Here is a 20,983-nt window from a genome sequence, read left to right as displayed (position 1 = left end):
TACACGCGTACAATCAAAGTTCCTTACCTTGCACAAAACAGACACATATCAAAAAGCTATCTAACCATTAATATTCTGATCAAACATTAGTATAAAATTGTCAAAATTGAATTCTCAGTTCAAGTTATTACTCATTTTCAATAACTTTAAACTTAAGATATTACATCTAGTGATCATCACTGATAAAAGCATTACAAATGTATTCCAATACCATCAATGATTATACAACAAAGAGGTCAATACTTAGTCTAACACATGATGACTTTTACACAAGTTAATTATTGGTCAACATACAATGTGCACATTACCACAGATGAAAACTAGGTGTCTATGTTGCTCCATCGCAGATTTCATAGTTGAGGAGGGGCGAGAATTCTCCCAGAGTAATACAATTATCTTCCCTGGATAATGTCAAAATCGACACTCGATGGTCGAGTAGCAGAGTTTATGGCCCCCTAGCACAACAAATTGTTCCTTCTTTCAAACTCAAATATCTGTCAGTGACCAAATCTTCCTGGACACAAGAATGTGTTTTTCTCTTTTCAGTAGATGCAAGACGAGAAAAGATTGCTTCCCAGAGTAGCACGCACGCAATCTCGCTACAGATGTTATACTGTATATTAGGTCAAATTAGAGATTCAGAACAAGCACTAACCTGCGATCACAAGTTCTAATGATAATAGCGTGGCCATAATAAAAGGTATATAGTAGAAACGCTCTCTTGAAGCAGCTCCACAGACAACATCACTGCTGCTGCTTCCTTCGACCTTTACTTGGGTTTCTGAGCAGACTGTCGGAAAAGAGAAATGAAAGACATCTTTAATACTTTGTGTGTTTCAAATGAAAACTCATTTGAAGTGTCATCATAATGTTAAAAGTACGAAGTGGGTAATGTCACACTAATTAAAAACAAATCAATATTTAAAGTAACACTTTCAAAAAAAGTCTATTGAAAGTTCAGATGAAATAAGACTGGGGGATTGGCAATGTTTGAATCTCCTGTGGATGGAAATGATCAACAATCAACATTTTGTGCTACAGGGCAGGAAAAAACCCTACTTTTGAGTAATTACTGTACAAACAATGTCTTACCTAGTCCAAGCCGTGCAATTCCAGCCATCGTGTGAAAAATAGCCTGGCTGACAAAGTTCACACACTGTATCAGTTCTGCTGGTTCCTTAGAGAAACAGACAAAAAGTGAGATTAATAACACGGGAACCCAACATCTGGTGAAGAGCCATCATTTATCAGACTCAAATCAGTGTCTTCATTGAGTGGTTTTACATGCACACTAGTATCCCAGTTATGATATGAGTTGTACCAAATACCATAGTAGTGTGCATGTAAACATACTCACTGTCAGACTAGTCTGACTTGAATTTTTCTTACCAGGTTCTTTAATCCTGTGACCAGGTGGACATGGAGAATGTTTTTTTGCTAAAACTACATCCTGCACCGTCCGTCAAATGTTTGCAGAAATAACCACTTAAAACTTCACAAAATGTGTCAGTTGTGATTGTGCACTCCTGTTGGACAAAGAGACCATGACCTAAAAGCAAACAGAAAAAAATAGTCATTATATTGTTGTTAAACATACATTTATACATTTTATGCAAGCTTAAAAGGGGCGGTGTGTAGGATTTGGCGACATCTAGCGGTGAGGTTGCAGATTGCAACCTACTGAATCTTCTTCCCTGTGTCGAGCATGTAGGAGAACTACTGTGATTATGTGCTACTTAGTCGACTGCAACCAAGGACAAATTGAATGAAATCCAACCCACAGAGCTGAGCTCTGATTGGCCAACTCCTGACCAACACATAGGAGCTGGCCAATCAGAGCTCCTGTAGCTGCTCTGTGGGTTTTTAGGTTGTTCGCTCACTTACACATCTTAAAATTAAAGAGTGCAACTTTCAAATGAAATCAATCAAAAAATGTACACTTCAATTGCAATTACTTTATGAAATTCAATTATTGATCATGAAGAGAGAAATATAATGATACATTGTGTAATTTTCTACTTGGAGCTTCAGAACATGCTATTTAAATTCAGTTTTAATTTATTTATTTGTATCGCTTTTTTATTGGTCAATAAGGTATATTATATTATTTATAATTAACACTGTGAAAATCTATTATTTCGCTGTGGTGCACTCAAGGCTCCATATAAAGCACATACCTGTTACAATACAACCTGTAAGGACATTTCCTGAATTATTAGGGCTCACTTTTCAGCAAACACGCTGCCAACATAGCAGTACATTATCACATTATTTATTTTGTATCAAACTGCATCCATTAGCAGGGCTGCAATGTATTTTTATTTATTGCAATTTGTTTTATATGATTTAATTTTTGCCCAGTATCCTAATTCGATCAAAACCTTTCCACGTTACCGCATTTGTCAGAATCAAACTGAATTTGGAGGTTGAAAGACAGAAAATGTTAATCAGTTCATTGTGGACATACCTTGATCACAGGAGGTGCAGAGGAAACACTTAGTCAGGCCATTGGGTTGGTTCATATAAGTCCCATTCACACAGGGGATGCACCCTGTGCCTGACTGCTCTGTGCAGTCTCTTTGAACAACTGAACCTGTTCAAGACAAAAACACACCGTCATCGTCTCATGATCACCAAGACCATGATGGGAAGTAACAATTACAAAAGCAGATGATAACAAAACTGTATCTGATAGGAGTCAGTAACAATCTTGTTTCAGGTCTTTATTGGGCCAGTGTATGAAATGCACTGCTACGCTCACAACTATAACATTACTGCCGTACTCGCCGTCAGTCCGTCACACGCTCCTCGCTCTCTCTGTCTGTTCGCTCTCTCTCTCGACCGCATACACACACTCGCTAACATTAATTACACAACCCACGCACCGAATTATTCCTTAAACGAGTTTGCTATGTGTATAATACATTTTTGTTTAAAAGACATTTTAAAAATAAATAATTCCCCGATGCTTAGGCCCGGCAGGGAGTCAACCTAGGTTCGGCGGGCCGCCGGTCTTCACTGGCGAAAACTCTGTCACTGTCAGCACTTTCGCCATTGTTTGCACTGTTTAGCGTTGTTAGCGTTGTTAGCACTGTTAGCTGCGTCTTGCTGTCGCCATGTTTGAGAGCCGTTGAGAGGCAATAGAAATGCTACCAAAAGGAGAGGAGAAGTCACGCCCCTTCCAGTGGACCACCATGGGACCTTATTTTGGAACAAATATGTACGGTAGTCAACAGCGAGAGACAAATAAATGTTTTATCCCGTTTGAATAGCGCCATGAATCACACAGATGATGTTTGTCGATTTAAAACATAATTTTGCAAGTCAATAAAATCACACCTTGTTGTAAAACTGTTGAAGTATCAGACTGTGAAAATATGTAATCAGAAAAACGACAGACCCAAAAGTGTCGTAGTGACGTCTCTCTGGCTGAAGCTATGATGCCTGTGTGTTTCCTACTGGGATGAACTCACACCAGCAACGGGTCTGATCCTTCTTTTTCTTCCCAGCTGATAAAAAGAGCAGGAGTCTCTGGATAAAACACATCAGGTAGGCTAACGTTTCATTTGTGCATGGAGCATAGCTAAGTTAGCTAGGTAGCTAGTGTTGATGACGTATTTTGTGCGAGACGAGAGATGTAGTTCACTGAACGGTTTCACACAAAACTAAAACGATACTAAGACAAACTGAGACTTTCTTGATTTGCAAAAATTGTCTTTTAAATTGACAAATATCATATGTGTGATTCATGGTGCAATTCAAAGTGGATTAAAAAATGAATACTTGTCTCTCACTGTTGACCACTGTACATCTTTTTTCCAAAATAAGGTCCCATGGGGTCCACTGGAAGGGGACTACGCCTCTCTAGCCCAGATTTAGCATAAATGTGTGTTCAGCCTGGTTCCATGGTTTGTGTTCTAACGTCTTTGCTTCACATTAGTGTGAATTCCTGTCGATCATGAGATAGGTATAAGGTTACTGTTGGTTAATATGGGTAACGTTACTTCCACTGAGTTTTTTATATTGAGAACATGACAAGTACAAACTAACAAGGCATATATACATGTCTTATTCATCAAAATGTTCTGCTCAGGTTAGTACAAAAAATGACAGAAATAAAATGCATACATAAAAACAGGGCTATTGCAAATTAACTTAAACATATCCAAGTAATGTAAAACAAGCTTTCGTGTCTTTCACAAGTCTCAGAGACTTAAGCCGTGGACACACCAGGAACCGTCAGGAGCGCGGTGCGGCTGCGTCGCGCGGTGGCTGCGTGATACACACGGTCGGGCATTCAAAACCAGCTGCATTTCAGCTGCGTGTCTGCTGCTGCTGTCAGCCCTTTCTTTCTACATAGTTTGCCTTTAAATGGCCATTTCATTTCATTATAAATATCATTTATATCTATTTTAGACAGAGAAAGGTTAAGAAACGTGTGGTAATTTGTAAATAATAGTAATAATCAACAATTAAAGCTCTGTACTATATTCATTCATGATGCTCTCCAAGTCACTGCATGTTCTCGAACACTGTCCGGCACATATTTCAGAATAAAAGCCTCGTGTTAATAAATGAAGGAATTCGGTCCATAGAAAAAACGCTTCAGGGCTTTTATTTTGACATGAAAGCAGAAAGTGTTGATTTAAAAATAATTCTTTACTTTTCCCATCTCTGTAACATATTCTACAGATAGACATCGAAACTGTAGGAAAGTCTTACTGGCATGAAGTCAATATACAGTCAATAGATCACTTTCACTGTCTGTGACATATTCTACAGATGTCTATACATGTAAACTGTAGTAATCTTGCTGGTATGATGTTAATATACAGTCCAATAGATCACTTTCACACAAAAATAGGCGCGAACTCTATTCTCTAGAAGAGACGCAGCTGAGACGCGCATGGGGTCTCACATGGGCAGTGTGGATGCTCTAACCTGTTAACAGGATCGCCGAAATAAAAAACAACAGGTAACGCAGCAGCCACGCGCTCCTGATGTTCCATGTGTGTCCCTGGCTTTAGTGACTTCCAATGGTTCAAACTGGTTTTTCAACAACAAACACCAAACTCATTGTTCTGTTAATACAGCCATGGTGACAACCCGTGTCAACTCCATCTCCTCCTGAACTGTAGACACTAACACTGCAGATCACTCCTGAAAGACGAGGCTAGAGTTATAATTTACCTTCGAGACATAACGAGCAGCATTCCCCGTCCCTTGTCTCATATTCGTCAGAAAGACAGCACATCGCTGGTGACATGAGTGCAGCAATATACCCTGTTAAAGGAGAGTACCGTTAGTTTCAGTGTTTTAATGTAGCACCTACACACGAGCTGTTACGGTAGAGGATGATAAGATTCCGTGTACGATACTTACCGAGCACGGCCAATGTCGAAAGCATGATAACACAAGCTATCACATAGTTTCATGGAGCATTGGATTCAATTGTACTGTTTTGAATTTAAAAATCCCCTAACTTTGTTAGCTAGAAAGCAAGGCCTATAGAAAGGAGGCTGGGTCACGGGGTGCGGGATATCAGGCATGCGCAGTGTAACTAAAGCTGCGTTGCGATTGGCTCAATTTCGGCGAGTGCAGGCCAGATTTGACTGCGCATGTGTAGTACCCCGAGAATATGACGCGTGACCCATCCTCCTTTTCATAGGCCTTGCTAAAATGCCCCTAAACTTCTGCAGCAGGGGTGCGGCAGCAGCCTCACTGAATTTACAGGAAGTCACAGAAACAGTTACTTCCTGTTAGATCAGATCTGTCTCTCTATTTTATGTCCGCCTTGTAAAGCACATAATGAGCACTCCTTTTGATAAGTGTTATATATAGATAACCTTCATTATTATCGTAATTATTATTGTTATCAACCACACAAGAAATGTTTGTTAACAGATGAAACCTTCATTGCACAACATGAGACTCGGGCCCTCACTCTGTATGTAGTCACACTCACAGCTGAATGAAGCACCCTTCTTTAGGGTGGAGGGTATAAGTGCAGCAGGCACTTGCGACGAACTTCCCTCTCTCCTGCAAGGAAATAAATATCAGAATCAGAAATACTTTATTGATCCAAATAATAATGCTGAAAAATAAGATATAGGCAAATAATATATATGCATGCATTTATAAAAAATGCAAGAATAGTGTAAAATAAGAATATTAGTTTTAATGTTCTGTATAAATACATGCAGTGTTAATGGCAGTGTAAACGAGATTATTGCACAGCTGAATTATTGCACTAAAGTATTGCACTGTTAAGTCAGTATTGCACAGTTGAAGATATAATAAATTATGATGCTATAGCTCCTGATAGGGGTAAACAATTATAAATAGGCCTATATGTTTTGTGTTTGTGTGTGTATATATATATATATATATACATACATATATATATATATATATATATATATATGTATATATATATATACATATATATATATATATATATATATATATATGTATATATATATACATATATATATATATATATATATATATATATATATACATATATATATATATATATATAATATAAAGAAAAATGTCGGGGGGGGGGTTTAACTTTTTTTCTTTTATTGACAAACTCAAATTTACAAACAACAACAGTTTTTATTATTACGAGAATAAAGTTATAACTTTACGAGAAAAAAAGTCGTAATATTACGAGAATAAGTAATACTTTATTATAATATTACGACTTTATTCTCATTATATTACGACTTTCTTCTCTTAAATGTATGACTTTATTCTTGAAATCTCAGATTAATTTTTTTCCCTCAATGTGGCCCTCTGTCGTACAATATAATCCCGACCTGTGAGAGGCAGCAATGAGCCGCAAGACCCCCAGTCTGCTCTGCTGGAGATACAACATGTTGTATCACGTTGGCTTAATAGCTAAATTTAGCGTTACAGGACTTCCTTGTACGATAGGCTACTTACCGAAGACAGCCAAAGTCGAAAGCATGATAACACAAGTTATCAAATAGTTTCATCGAGCGTTCGATACAATAGTTCTGTTTTGGATTAAAAAAAATCCCACAAACAACAAAATTGATTTAGTTAGAAAGCCCCGAAGTTTACTTGTAAAGTTAACAGACAAACAAGATTAATAGCGTTTTCACATTAGGTAAAATTGACAATTCACAAGTCTCAGAGACTTAAGCCGCATTCAAACCAGCTGCATTTCAGCTGCGTGTCTGCTGCGTTTCTGCTGCTGCTGTCAGCCCTTTCTTTCTACATAGAGTTTGCCTTTTAATGGCCATTTCATTTCATTATAAATATCATTTATATTTATTTTAGACAGAGAAAGGTTAAGAAACGTGTGGTAATTTGTAAATAATAGTAATAATCAACAATTAAAAACTCCGTACTATATTCATTCATAATGCTCTCCAAGTCACTGCATGTTCTCGAACACTGTCCGGCACATATTTCAGAATAAAAGCCTTGTGTTGACAAATGAAGGAATTTGGTCCATAGAAAAAAACGCTTCAGGCTTTTATTTTGAAATGAAAGCAGGAAGTGTTTGATTTTAAAATAAGTCTTTACTTTTCCCTTCTCCGTAACATATTCTACAGATAGACATCGAAACTGTAGGAAAGTATTATTGGCATGAAGTCAATATACAGTCAATAGATCACTTTCACTGTCTGTGACATATTCTACAGATGTCTATACATGTAAACTGTAGTAATCTTGCTGGTATGATGTCAATATACAGTCAATATATCACTTTCACTGTCTGTTGTTGCTTTGAGACGAGTGAGTCAAAAATAGACGAGACCTCTATTCTCTAGAAGAGACGCAGCTGAGACGCGCGTGAGTATCACGTGGGCAGTGTGGCTCTAAACCTGTTAACAGGGACGCCGAAATAAAAAAACAACAGGTAACGCAGCCGCCACGCGCTCCTGACGTTCCATGTGTGTCCACGGCTTTAGTGACTTTCAATGGTTCAAAACTGGTTAAAAAAAAATCCAAGTTCCTGTTATTAACACAAACACCAAAATCATTCTTCTCTTAATACAGCCATGGTGACAACTCCATCTCTTCCTGAACTGAAGACACACTGCAGATCACTCCTGAAAGACGAGGCTAGAGTTATAATTTACCTTTGAGACATAACAAACAGCATCTCCCGTCCCTTGGTTCATATTCGTCAGGAAGACAGCACATCACTGGTGCCATGAGTGCATAAATATACCCTTTTAAAGAAACATTAACGTTAGTTTCAGTGTTTAATTTAGTACCTACACACGAGCTGTTACGGTAGAGGCTGATAAGATTCCGTGTAAAATACTTACTGAAGACAGCCAAAGTCGAAAGCATGATAACACAAGCTATCATATAGTTTAATCGAGCATTGGATACAATAGTACTGTTTTGGATTTAAAAAAATCCACAAACACAAAATTGATTTAGCTAGAAAGCCCAGAAGTTTACTTGTAAAGTTAACAGACAAACAAGATTAATAGCGTTTTCACATTAGGTAAGATTGATCCGTACTTTGCCCGAGTACAATTAACCCACACCCACCCCCTCCAGTCAGCTCTCACATAATTTGTTCAGTACCCGAGTACACTGACGTAATCATCCACGTTTGTTCTTATGTTGAGATCAGCTGTTCTAATGGTGGAGAATCGTAAAATACTGCATTCAAACTGGACAGAAACAAAATACCACCTACACACGAGCTGTTATGGTAGAGACTAACCTTCATTATTATAGTAATTATTATTGTTACCAACCACACAAGATATGTTTGTTAACAGATGAAATCTTCTCATAATATTATGACTTTTTTTCTCTTAAACTTATGACTTTATTCTCATAATATTAAAACTTTTTTTGTAACTTATGACTTTTTTTCCTTAAATTTATGACTTTATTCTCATAATATTAAGATTTTTTCTCATAAACTTATGACTTTATTCTCATATTACGACTTTTTTTCATATACTTATGACTTTTTTCTCTTAAACTTATGACTTTATTCTCATATTCCGACTTTTTTTCGTAAACTTATGACTTTTTTCTCTTAAACTTATGACTTTATTCTCATAATATTATGACTTTTTCTCTTAAACTTATGACTTTATTCTCATAATATTACGACTTTTTTTCGTAAACTTATGACTTTTTTCTCTTAAACTTATGACTTTATTCTCATAATACGACTTTTTTTCTCTTAAATTTATGACTATTTCTCAAAATACTACGACTTTTTTGTCATAAACTTATGACTTTATTTTCATAATACTACGACTTCTTTCTCTTAAACTTATGACTTTATTCTCATAATATTATTACTTTTTTCTCTTAAATTTATGACTTTATTCTCATAATATTACGACTTTTTTCTCGTAAACTTATGACTTTATTCTCATAATATTACGACTTTTTTCTCGTTAACTTATGACTTTATTTTCATAATATTACGACTTTTTTCTCGTTAACTTATGCCTTTATTCTCATATTATGACTTTTTTCTCTTAAACTTATGACTTTATTTTCATAATACTACGACTTTTTTCTCTTAAACTTATGCCTTTATTCTCATAATATTACGATTTTTTTCTCGTTATCTTATGCCTTTATTCTCATTTTATGACTTTTTTCTCTTAAACTTATGACTTTATTCTCATAATATTACGACTTTTTTCTCTTAAATGTATGACTTTATTCTCCTAAAATTATGACTTTTTTCTCTTAAACTTGTGACTTTATCCTCATAATATTACGACTTTTTTCTCATTAATTTATGCCTTTATTCTCATAATATTACGACTTTTTTCTCATTAACTTATGCCTTTATTCTCATAATATAAAGAGATTCCGTGTAAAATACTTACCGAAGACAGCCAATGTCGAAAGCATGATAACACAAGCTATCACATAGTTTCATCCAGCATTGGATTCAATAGTACTGTTTTGGATTTTAGATATCCGCTAACCTAGTAAGCTAGAAAGCAAGGCCTATGGAAAGGAGGTTGGTCAAGGGGTGTGGTTTATCACGCATGCGCAGTGTAACTGAAGCTGAGTTGCGATTGGCTCAATTTCGGCGAGTGCAGCAGAGGAGGGAAGAAAAAGTGGCTTCCTGTTATATCCGATCCGCAGCCCACTTGTCGTCATCAGACAACGTTGGGATTTATTTATATTAGTTTGTAAATCTATGTGGAAATGTGCATGTGTCTGGCATTGGATTCTATCCTTTATTATTTGTATGTCCGCCTTGTAAAGCACATAATGAGCACTCCTTTTGATAAGTGTTATATATAGATAACCTTCATTATTATAGTAATTATTATTGTTATCAACCACACAAGATATGTTTGTTAACAGATGAAACCTTCTCATGACTTTTTTTCTCTTAAACTTATGACTTTATTCTCATAATATTAGGATTTTTTTTTGTAAACTTATGACTTTATTCTCTTAAACTTATGACTTTATTTTCATAATACTACGACTTTTTTCTCTTAAACTTATGACTTTATTCTCATAATATTATGACTTTTTTCTCTTAAAACTTATGACTTTATTCTCATAATATTACGACTTTTTTTCTCTTAAACTTATGACTTTATTCTCATAATATTATGACTTTTTTCTCTTAAACTTATGACTTTATTCTCATAATACTACGACTTTTTTCTCTTAAACTTATGACTTTATCCTCATAATATTACGACTTTTTTCTCATTAACTTATGCCTTTATTCTCATAATATAAAGAGATTCCGTGTAAAATACTTACCGAAGAAAGCCAATGTCGAAAGCATGATAACACAAGCTATCACATAGTTTCATCCAGCATTGGATTCAATAGTACTGTTTTGGATTTTAGATATCCGCTAACCTAGTAAACTAGAAAGCAAGGCCTATGGAAAGGAGGTTGGTCACGGGTTACGGGCTATCACGCGTTTCGGGCTATCACGCATGCGCAGTGTAACTGAAGCTGCGTTGCGATTGGCTCAATTTCAGCGAGTGCAGGCAGGGTTTTACTGCGCATGTGTAGTACCCCCCCCGGACATGACGCGTGAGCAATCCTCCTTTTCATAGGCCTTGGTAGAAAAATATGTCAGCAGCAGAGGAGGGAAGAAAAAGAGGCTTTCTGTTAGATGCGATTCGTAGCCCACTTGTCGTCATCAGACAACGTTGGGATTTATTTATATTAGTTTGTAAATCTATGTGGAAATGTGCATGTATCTGGCATTGGATTCTATCCTTTATTATTTGTATGTCCGCCTTGTAAAGCACATAATGAGCACTCATGACTTTTTTTCTCTTAAACTTATGACTTTATTCTCATAATATTACGATTTTTTTTTGTAAACTTATGACTTTTTTCTCTTAACCTTATGACTTTATTCTCATAATACTACGACTTTTTTTCTTTTAAACTTGTGACTTTATTCTCATAATACTACGACTTTTTTTCTTTTAAACTTGTGACTTTATTCTGATAATACTACGACTTTTTTTTCTTAAATTTATGACTTTATTCTCATAATATTACGATTTTTTTTATGAAACCTTCTCATGACTTTTTTTCTCTTAAACTTATGACTTTATTCTCATAATATTACGATTTTTTTTGTAAACTTATGACTTTTTTCTCAACCTTATGACTTTATTCTCATTATATTACGACTTTTTATATCTTAAACTTATGACTTTATTCTCATAATACTACGAGTTTTTTCTTTTAAACTTATGACTTTATTCCCATAATACTACGACTTTTTTTCTTTTAAATTTATGACTATTTCTCATAATACTACGACTTTTTTCTTGTAAACTTATGACTTTATTCTCATAATACTACGACTTTTTTTCTCTTAAATTTATGACTATTTCTCATAATACTACGACTTTTTTCTTGTAAACTTATGACTTTATTCTCATAATACTACGACTTTTTTTCTCTTAAATTTATGACTTTATTCTCATAATACTACGACTTTTTTCTCGTAAACTTATGACTTTATTCTCATAATATTATGACTTTTTTCTCTTAACCTTATGACTTTATTCTCATTATATTACGACTTTTTATATCTTAAACTTATGACTTTATTCTCATAATACTACGAGTTTTTTCTTTTAAACTTATGACTTTATTCTCATAATACTACGAGTTTTTTCTTTTAAACTTATGACTTTATTCCCATAATACTACGACTTTTTTTCTTTTAAACTTATGACTTTATTCTCATAATACTACGACTTTTTTTCTCTTAAATTTATGACTATTTCTCATAATACTACGACTTTTTTTCTCTTAAATTTATGACTATTTCTCATAATACTACGACTTTTTTCTTGTAAACTTATGACTTTATTCTCATAATACTACGACTTTTTTCTCATAAACTTATGACTTTATTCTCATAATATTATGACTTTTTTCTCTTAACCTTATGACTTTATTCTCATTATATTACGACTTTTTATATCTTAAACTTATGACTTTATTCTCATAATACTACGAGTTTTTTCTTTTAAACTTATGACTTTATTCCCATAATACTACGACTTTTTTTCTTTTAAACTTGTGACTTTATTCTCATAATACTACGACTTTTTTTCTCTTAAATTTATGACTATTTCTCATAATACTATGACTTTTTTCTTGTAAACTTATGACTTTATTCTCATAATACTACGACTTTTTTTCTCTTAAATTTATGACTTTATTCTCATAATACTACGACTTTTTTCTCTGAAATTTATGACTTTATTCTCATAATATTTTGACTTTTTTCTCGTAAACTTATGACTTTATTTCCATAATACTCTGACTTTTTTCTCTTAAACTTATGACTTTATTCTCATAATATTATGACTTTTTTCCTCTTAAACTTATGACTTCATTGTCATAATACTATGACTTTTTTTCCTCTTAAACTTATGACTTTATTCTCATAATACTACGAGTTTTTTCTTTTAAACTTATGACTTTATTCCCATAATACTACGACTTTTTTTCTTTTAAACTTGTGACTTTATTCTCATAATACTACGACTTTTTTTCTCTTAAATTTATGACTATTTCTCATAATACTATGACTTTTTTCTTGTAAACTTATGACTTTATTCTCATAATACTACGACTTTTTTTCTCTTAAATTTATGACTTTATTCTCATAATACTACGACTTTTTTCTCTGAAATTTATGACTTTATTCTCATAATATTTTGACTTTTTTCTCGTAAACTTATGACTTTATTTCCATAATACTCTGACTTTTTTCTCTTAAACTTATGACTTTATTCTCATAATATTATGACTTTTTTCCTCTTAAACTTATGACTTCATTGTCATAATACTATGACTTTTTTTCCTCTTAAACTTATGACTTTATTCTCATAATACTACAACTTTTTTTCTCTTAAACTTATGACTTCATTGTTATAATACTGACTTTTTTTCTCTTAAACTTATGTCTTTATTCTCATAATACTACAACTTTTTTTCTCTTAAACTTATGACTTCATTGTTATAATACTATGACTTTTTTTCTCTTAAACTTATGTCTTTATTCTCATAATACTACGACTTTTTTTCTCTTAAACTTATGACCTTATTCTCATAATACTATGACTTTTTTCTCGTAAATTTATGACTTCATTGTCATAATACTATGACTTTTTTTCTCTTAAACTTATGACTTTATTCTCATAATATTACGACTTTTTTTTCTCTTAAATTTATGTTTTTATTCTTGTAATATTATGACTTTATTCTCGAAATCTCAGATTTATTTTCCCCCTCAACGTGGCCCTCTGTCGTACAATATAACCCCGACCTGTGAGAGGCAGCAATGTGCCGCTCTGCCGGAGATCCAACAGAAGAAGAAGCAGAAGTGTTACTCTGCTACACAAGATGTCAGCCTGCTTCACCCGTCAGTCCACGGTGCTCTGCGGGGCTCTGCGAGGAGCTCTCAGCCTCCACCTCCGGTCACTGCGACCTCCTGCCGCGGCTGTCGGCTCCAGGTTCGTCTGTAATGCTGCTCCAGAAGAAACAAAGAGGGGGATATCAGAGTCTACGGAGGAGTACCGGTTCGTAGAGCGGCTGATCCCTCCGTCCCGGGTCCCCGCTCCGCCTCAACACGCCGGTCCCACACCGTCTGGCTGGACTCCACCGGCAGACTCACCGCCTCCTCTGCCCTACATGATCCGCCGCTCCCGCATGCACAACATCCCGGTGTACACCGACCTGACCCACGGCAGCCGCAGGACGACGCTCATACGGAAAGTGGAGGGGGACATCTGGGCTCTGGAGAAGGACGTGAAGCAACATCTGAAGGAGGTGATGGGCAAAGAGCTGCCCACACAGGTCAATGAGGTCACCATGACCTTGAAGGTCAAAGGTCACGTTGATAGTGAGATAAAGGAATGGTTGGCCAGCAAAGGCTTCTGATCTGTGGTGATCCTCCAGGACTGGGACATCATCATCATGCTCAGGGGACAGAGAGCAGTCCATGTGGAGACGGAGAGGACCAGTCAAACATTGTCCTACAGAACATGAACCCATTTCAATCCATACAGAAGGACAGCTTTTTGATTCCTGCCACTTTATTGAACTCTGTTTTAGACACTAGAGGTGTTGAAGTTACGGGATCATAGGTTGTTGAACAGGGTGCACGTGTGTAAGGTTGTTGAACAGGGTGCACGTGTGTGTGTTATGAATGAAATATAAAAGCATAGCCTACTTCCTGTTGTGTATTATTACTGAACCAGAGAAGCAGGGCAAGATGTCAAGACGCCTGCTTTGTTTCACCTTTTGTCGATAGCTGTTCAGATTGCGTCATCAACAGCGTGCAGTCCTGTGAGTTTGTCTCCATCTGGCGAAACCCAATGTTATTGAATTAAAAGAATATTTCACCCACAAAATGACCATTTGTAGATCAATTACTCTCCGTGTTACCTTGAATCCTTGAAGAAAACGTTTTTTCTCTCATGCCTACTACGGTGAACGGAGAGTCAGACAACAGAGAAAAGTCGTGATGAAATTTAACAACAGTAATAATGTATAAAAACATAGATATTCCATTTGAAATGATACAGAAGAGAAGATGCAAATCCTCACACAGTTGAAGCACAAACCAGTGAATGTTTAGCTTTTTTTTAGCAAACTACCTGAACTATTGTCTGTCGATCAACTAATTGCTGCAGCCCTAAAAGATAATCACAAAATGAAAAAAAACAAAAGGCACAATATTAAACCTGTTGGGTTTCCAATTGAAGTTTAAAACATTTACATTTATTCAGTAATACAATATGAACATTTATATTGTGTACCACAAAGGACAATACAAGTTAGGGTGAAAAAACAAAAAGGAGGACCGTTGAATTCTGATTATACAATTACTATTATCAACAAAACAGACACCCACCTACAGTAATGAGCCTTCTGCTCATTTGTCAAACTCAATTTCATTAAGGGCCACACTGGAAAATGAGAGTCACATCAAGGGCCAGCTATATATAGTATATAGTTTATTGACATGCTTTTATTTAATAGAAAACATAAAAATAAAAAGTCTTTGAATATATTGTAGCACGTCCCACATACCATTTAGTCTACATAAAGCCCTAAAAAAGTCACCAAAAAAGTTGCTTAGCATTTAGTCAAGCAAAATAATGCATTCTTATTACATTTTTTAGTAGCTACCACACAGCCAACACGCAACAACCGGCTTCACAGGCCTGAATATGACAACTCGATGGTTGTGTTGGGCATTTAATAAAACAAAATGAAATCTCATGTAAAAGAAAAATACTGAATCTTTAATTTTGTTAGTCTCATACAGCCTGTTTCACAAACCTGAATATGACAACTCATTGGTTGTGTGGGACATTTGATAAAAAGAATAAAAGTAAAAGATTTTCAATCATGTAGTTTACATGTCACATACAGCCCAGCCTTCTGGCATGCAATCGGCTGCACATAAAACCAGATTTTCCTTTTTCGTGTCATTCTGTGTTATGTAGCTTGCTGACAGTGGCGGTATGCCTGTGTGTTTGGTGTACGGAACACATGTTGTTGTGCAGACCACAACTAGGCGGACCAAAATTTATTGAGAACCTAAATTGGTATGGGGGCCGGATCAAACTTTGCGAGGGGCCGGATTTGGCCCGCGAGCCTTAAGTTTAACACGTGTAGAGTAAATCATTGTTGCCAGTGTTATGATGTGAACGATTACACAAAACTTCTCAGTCACACTGACATTAGAATAATAAACAGGGTTTGGATGAGTCCATCAAACAGTATTAGTTCTCTATGACACAGAGAAAGGTGAGCGCATTTCTGCTGAAATGTGAAACGGTGGCCGTCACCTTTGTGAAATCAAACAACGTATCCATTTTTAGTCACAATTCTGTTTGACATTTAAAGTTTTAACACAACAACAGATCAGACGCTCCCATTATTACTACCTCATGTTAAGTGCTTTGACTGCTTCCACCCTGATGGTTAGATGTTTCTGGTGTCTAGAGATGCCATCAGGAATGAAGCAAGGAGAAAAAGTCTCTAATTCGCCTGGTGAGTTCCTCCAATTGATCCGCTGGAGGAAAAAAAAAAAAAAGATTCAACAACGTGCAACAAACTGTACGTGTGAGCGTGCATGTGAAAGCGAATGTTCACTTACGTAACTTGCGCTTCTCTCCTCGGCTCCAGCAGCGAGGCTGTGTTTGTAGCTGGTTTACTTCCTCAGTCACGGATACAGAAGCGTCTGTTACTTCCTTTAGCATCTCCAACTCCTGAGAAACGATGCACGAGAGAGGAAAAAGTGTCAGTGTGACTTTTTTTTCTTCTACAGATCAGGCTTGTGTTGAGACAGAATTTTGTCAGCTAACATTTTCAACATAGCTGATTTCGTTGGACCAAAGTGATGACCAAAAACTCTGCCATTGAACAAAGAGAGCTAGTCTGCTCCACAGGTTAAATCAGAAGTCACGAGCATAGGCGTCATCCTGGATTCACTTACATTTTTAAATCCCACATAAAGAAGGTGACCAAAGCAGCTTTCTGTCATTTATGAAATATTGCAAAGGTACGGCCATTCCTATATCCCAACAAGATGCTTTTAACTAACTAACTAACTAACTAACTAACTAACTAACTAGAGTGAGAGAGCATCATAAGCCCAGTTTTAGCTAACCTGAACTGGCTCCCACTGTCTCTTAGGATTGATTTTAAAGTTCTTTTACTTGTTTACAAGGCTCTGAATGGTTTGGGACCAGCCTACATTACTAATACTTTATAATTGTATTATTCTTCATGGCGTCTTAGATCCTCTGCTGCTGTTTTTTTTAGATACAAACTACCACACAAATAAGAAAATTGGCAGCTCAGCCTTTTTTTTTAAACTCTGCACCTAGGCTGTAAGAGATGCAAGCTCTGTGAACATTTTTAAACCACAATTGAAAAGTTATTTACCTAGCATTGCCTTTAGCTAGCGGTCTCTCCTCCTTTGTTTTATACTTATCTTTTACATGTTTATTGTTCTTATGCCTTCTTGGTTTCATCGTGCAGTGTTTGCATGTTTTAATCTGTCGGTTTTTATTTATTCTCTTGTTTCTTCACTTTGTCATAAAGCACTTTGAACTACTCCCCCTGTATGAAAGGTGCTATATAAATAAAGTTTATTATTATTATAATATGTGGGAGTACCATGATGAAGGCCAGCAACAGTTGGTGTGTTCTCTGGAAGATGTCGGTCTCTGTGCTGAAGCTGGGAGGATCTCTGCTGCAGTAAGCTCTGAAGTCGGTTTCGAAAACATGGCTGAAAGTAGCCATCAACATCTGGAGGTCACACGCCGCCACACGCAATGAGCTCGGAGAGAAGACACCGGGACTCTGCGCCTCGTGGCTCAGGAATTCACACTGAAAGGAGAACAGAGTGTAGAAAGAGAAGATAACAAACAAGTTAGCACTCATCACTACCATGACATTCAGGCACGTCCAGCCAAATGCTTTAGAATGGCAATCTTAAAAAAAAAAAAAAATCGTTACTGATCTGAACAACATTAGAAAAACATCTTTGAATGTGTGACAAATTTATTCAGGTGGCAGTTAATTTAGCATGGACACCCTGTTTCAACTGAAGACTCTAGAATACTGCAGGCATCATGAATACCATACCTCGGACTGTAGCTGCTCCAGCGTTGACTGAGTCAGCTGTAGAAGGGTGGCAGCATCAGCAGCCTCCTCTCTACTCGGCTTAGGAGATGACTTGGTGCCCTTGCGTAAAGCCCTGTGGGGTACGGGATAGCAGTGAGAAAGACCAGAGATCAGACAACTATAAAGACACTGATGCTGCAGGCCAACAACAGGAAACAATGCAATATATCAAGATCCACCAAGCATTTATGAATCAGTCTCTTATTGGAAGCACATTTAAAATAGAGAATGACAACATGCAGCAGATAAAAACAGAGGGAAGGAATATATGTGTGCAAAGACAGCATACATACTTGATGTGTGCAGGCCAGGGGTCGAGTGTGGGTCTGAGCATTTGTGTGAAGTGAGGCAGATTCTCAGCAGCGTAGAGCTCGTTCAGTAGCATCTCTTGATCCATTCTGCGCTCAGCAGACTTCTTGCAGCCAGGTATTAAAGTTAAAAGCTGCTCCAGGAACTGAAGCTGGCAGTGAGGACTTGCATCACCCTGGTTAAATGGTTTGATACATTATACAGACAAAACAGGACTTTTTCAGTTTATTGTGACTAGGGCTGACCCGAATGCTTCGAAGCTTTGACCCTTGCCATGGTAATCAAACTCCAAATCACTATATGAATGCTTCATTTTTTTATATTTAAGTACATAAAAATAATGTATAAATCCCAAAATAGCTCATGAAATAAGGAATAATCACACATTATTCCTATTCAACATTAATTATTGTTAGTTATCTCAGATGGATATCGCTGTTTGTTGTGCGTAGAGGTGCGTGTGTGTACAGTAGTGCAGCAGCGGCACTGAAACGGGAGAGTTGGAGACAGACAGAAGAACATGTCAGCCTGCTGCGCTGCGCCGCGAAGCAATGCTTCAAATATTACTCTTCGAAGCCCCAAAAATGGTATCCGGGACAGTCCTAATTGTGACAATGCATATTAGGGCTGCACGATATGAGGAAAATATGCTATATACGATAACGTTGTTGAATATCGCGATAACGATATTACTTGCGATAAATAAGCAGATATTAAAGTGTCCTTAGTTCTGCCTTCTACTAAAATACAACAAATTGCTTGTTGAATTAAAAGTATTAAAGGAAATTATTTCCAACATTGTTTTATTGAACAAATAAAAAAAACAATAAAGTGCATTTTTTTCCACTGATACTCTCTTTCAACTAAAAAAATCCCAGAGTGCAATATCATAGTTTTTCGCGATGTGTTTATTACACAAGTTGATAATTCGATGATGAAAAAAAAAAAATATATATATTGTGCAGCCCTATATATCTATATAAATCAATTACATCTACACTAGTTTTATGCAACCTCTCACCCTGATCAGGTCCAGGTCATCTGCTTTACACAGCATCAGCTCCTGCCCAAGCACAGCCATTTCTATTGGTACAAAAACAGACCACAGCAGTATAAGAGGTTATTTTAGCCTGAAGGGGAAAAAACAGAACTATATAAATATATATGTAAACTACTTTATGCATGTGCACTCTCACTGAGATTGTTGTGTTCTCTTCCATTAGGTGTCTATCAAAAGACATGCAAGACTGTTAACCATGTACTGCAGTGATACTCAACTTACAGCCTGCGGGCTAGATGGGGTGCCGGGTGGCCCGCTGGCCATTCTCTAATTCACGATTAAAATTAATTGATTCACAATTGGAATTGTTTTTTTATGTACTTTTAATGTAAATAAGGTGCCACAGTGTGTAGAAATTATAAAAATGTATGGTTTATGTTTATGAATCATTCCAACATCTGAGAAATTGCATGATGGCAGAGATTTAATGTTTGTTTATTAACTGGCCCCTGGCTTCCTGTCATTTTGCAACAAAAGTGGCCCCCAGGGAAAGCAAGTTGACTATCACCCTGATGTACTGTGTGTGTAGGACAGTGAGCCCTTGACAGACAACACCTGTTACCTTTAGTCAAAACATCTGGGCCACTGGATCTCACTGACATCGACTTGGAATTGGCAAAGTTTGGGTTGATACTGTAAAGTGACAGGTCCAGATAGAGCAGAGGGATTCACTTAATACACATTAGCTTTGATAGATGAGAGCACGGTGGATCTAGTATGTTCTGTGTAGCTTCTTCTCGTACCTGCTGCAGATCCAGGCCAGTATGTCTGTGCGGTGCTGAGAGGGAGCACACAGCAGCTGCAGCATGTTGTCCTCCTCCTGCAGGTACAGACCCTCCACCAAGGGACAGGACGCAGCCTCAACACAGACACAACACACACAGGATATTCACTTTCATATACTCCATTACTCTTTCACTGCAAAACAATATACACAGCAAGAGACAGCTTCTTCCCTGGAGTCTTTGTGCTCTCTCGTTTTAGTAGGACATGCTGTAAAGGAACACGCAGGTTTCTTTTACCTGCAAGGCAGCATAGACATGTCGCACAAGTTGTTTTTCTTTCAAAGCACCCGCCATCTGCCAAACAAATCGCTTTTCTTCTTCTTCTCCTCCTGTAAGCTTTCTTCTTCTTCTTCTTTTGATTTTATTGGCGGTTGTCAAATTGCTTTCGGGTGCGTTACAATACATCCATGGTGCATTACCGCCACCTACTGGTCTGGAGGGTGGACCGACTCAAGACAGAAAAAAAGAAAAAGAAAAAATGAAAAAAGAAAAATGAAAAAATGAAAAATGAAAAATGAAAAATAATAAATAATAAATAAAAAAATCATCATCATCATCATAAGAGATCATAATAATACCTCTTAAATTAGTCTCTAATCTGGAGATTTTACTGATATTTTGCTGTCCAGTC

General features: G+C 36.4%; 3 protein-coding genes across 4 annotated transcripts in view; 1 reads left to right on the top strand and 2 right to left on the bottom strand.

Annotated features, from left to right (window-relative positions):
* Positions 1 to 5,537, bottom strand: part of LOC119490583 — a 51,204-nt gene extending 45,667 nt beyond the window's left edge. Inside the window, exons 1-2 of the mRNA XM_037774087.1 lie at positions 5,383 to 5,537; positions 5,191 to 5,283 (exon numbers count right to left, since the gene is read on the bottom strand). Coding sequence (XP_037630015.1) covers positions 5,191 to 5,283; positions 5,383 to 5,407 — 118 coding nt within the window. The 5' untranslated portion in view covers positions 5,408 to 5,537. The remainder of the gene's footprint in view (positions 1 to 5,190; positions 5,284 to 5,382) is intronic.
* Positions 5,538 to 13,815: 8,278 nt separating this feature from the next.
* Positions 13,816 to 14,906, top strand: mrpl49 (mitochondrial ribosomal protein L49; the record flags this gene model as incomplete). Its single annotated transcript, XM_037773772.1, has 1 exon — positions 13,816 to 14,906. A coding segment is annotated over one exon (618 nt), but the record flags the coding sequence as incomplete, so codon positions are not given.
* Positions 14,907 to 15,128: 222 nt separating this feature from the next.
* On the bottom strand, positions 15,129 to 20,756 carry haus7 (HAUS augmin-like complex, subunit 7). 2 transcript variants are annotated; one of them, XR_005207384.1, is made up of 10 exons: positions 20,590 to 20,756; positions 20,311 to 20,426; positions 20,130 to 20,200; positions 19,529 to 19,590; positions 18,492 to 18,682; positions 18,160 to 18,271; positions 17,689 to 17,901; positions 16,664 to 16,775; positions 16,452 to 16,579; positions 15,129 to 15,608 (listed from the first exon to the last, which is right to left on the bottom strand). XR_005207384.1 is itself a non-coding variant. In XM_037773743.1 (9 exons), exons 1-9 carry the CDS (start codon positions 20,644 to 20,646, stop codon positions 16,518 to 16,520), a joined length of 996 nt encoding a protein of 331 aa, XP_037629671.1. In that variant the 5' UTR covers positions 20,647 to 20,756; the 3' UTR covers positions 15,255 to 16,517. The 2 variants fall into 2 exon arrangements, 1 of the variants encoding a protein (XP_037629671.1); XM_037773743.1 differs by having other exon boundaries at positions 15,255 to 16,579.
* Positions 20,757 to 20,983: the final 227 nt, after the last annotated feature.

Source organism: Sebastes umbrosus, chromosome 6 (assembly GCF_015220745.1).
Source record: "Sebastes umbrosus isolate fSebUmb1 chromosome 6, fSebUmb1.pri, whole genome shotgun sequence".
Taxonomy (NCBI): Eukaryota; Metazoa; Chordata; class Actinopteri; order Perciformes; family Sebastidae; genus Sebastes; species Sebastes umbrosus.
The sequence above is the reverse complement of the archived record's forward strand: the minus strand, read 5'-3'. Positions and strand labels throughout refer to the sequence as shown.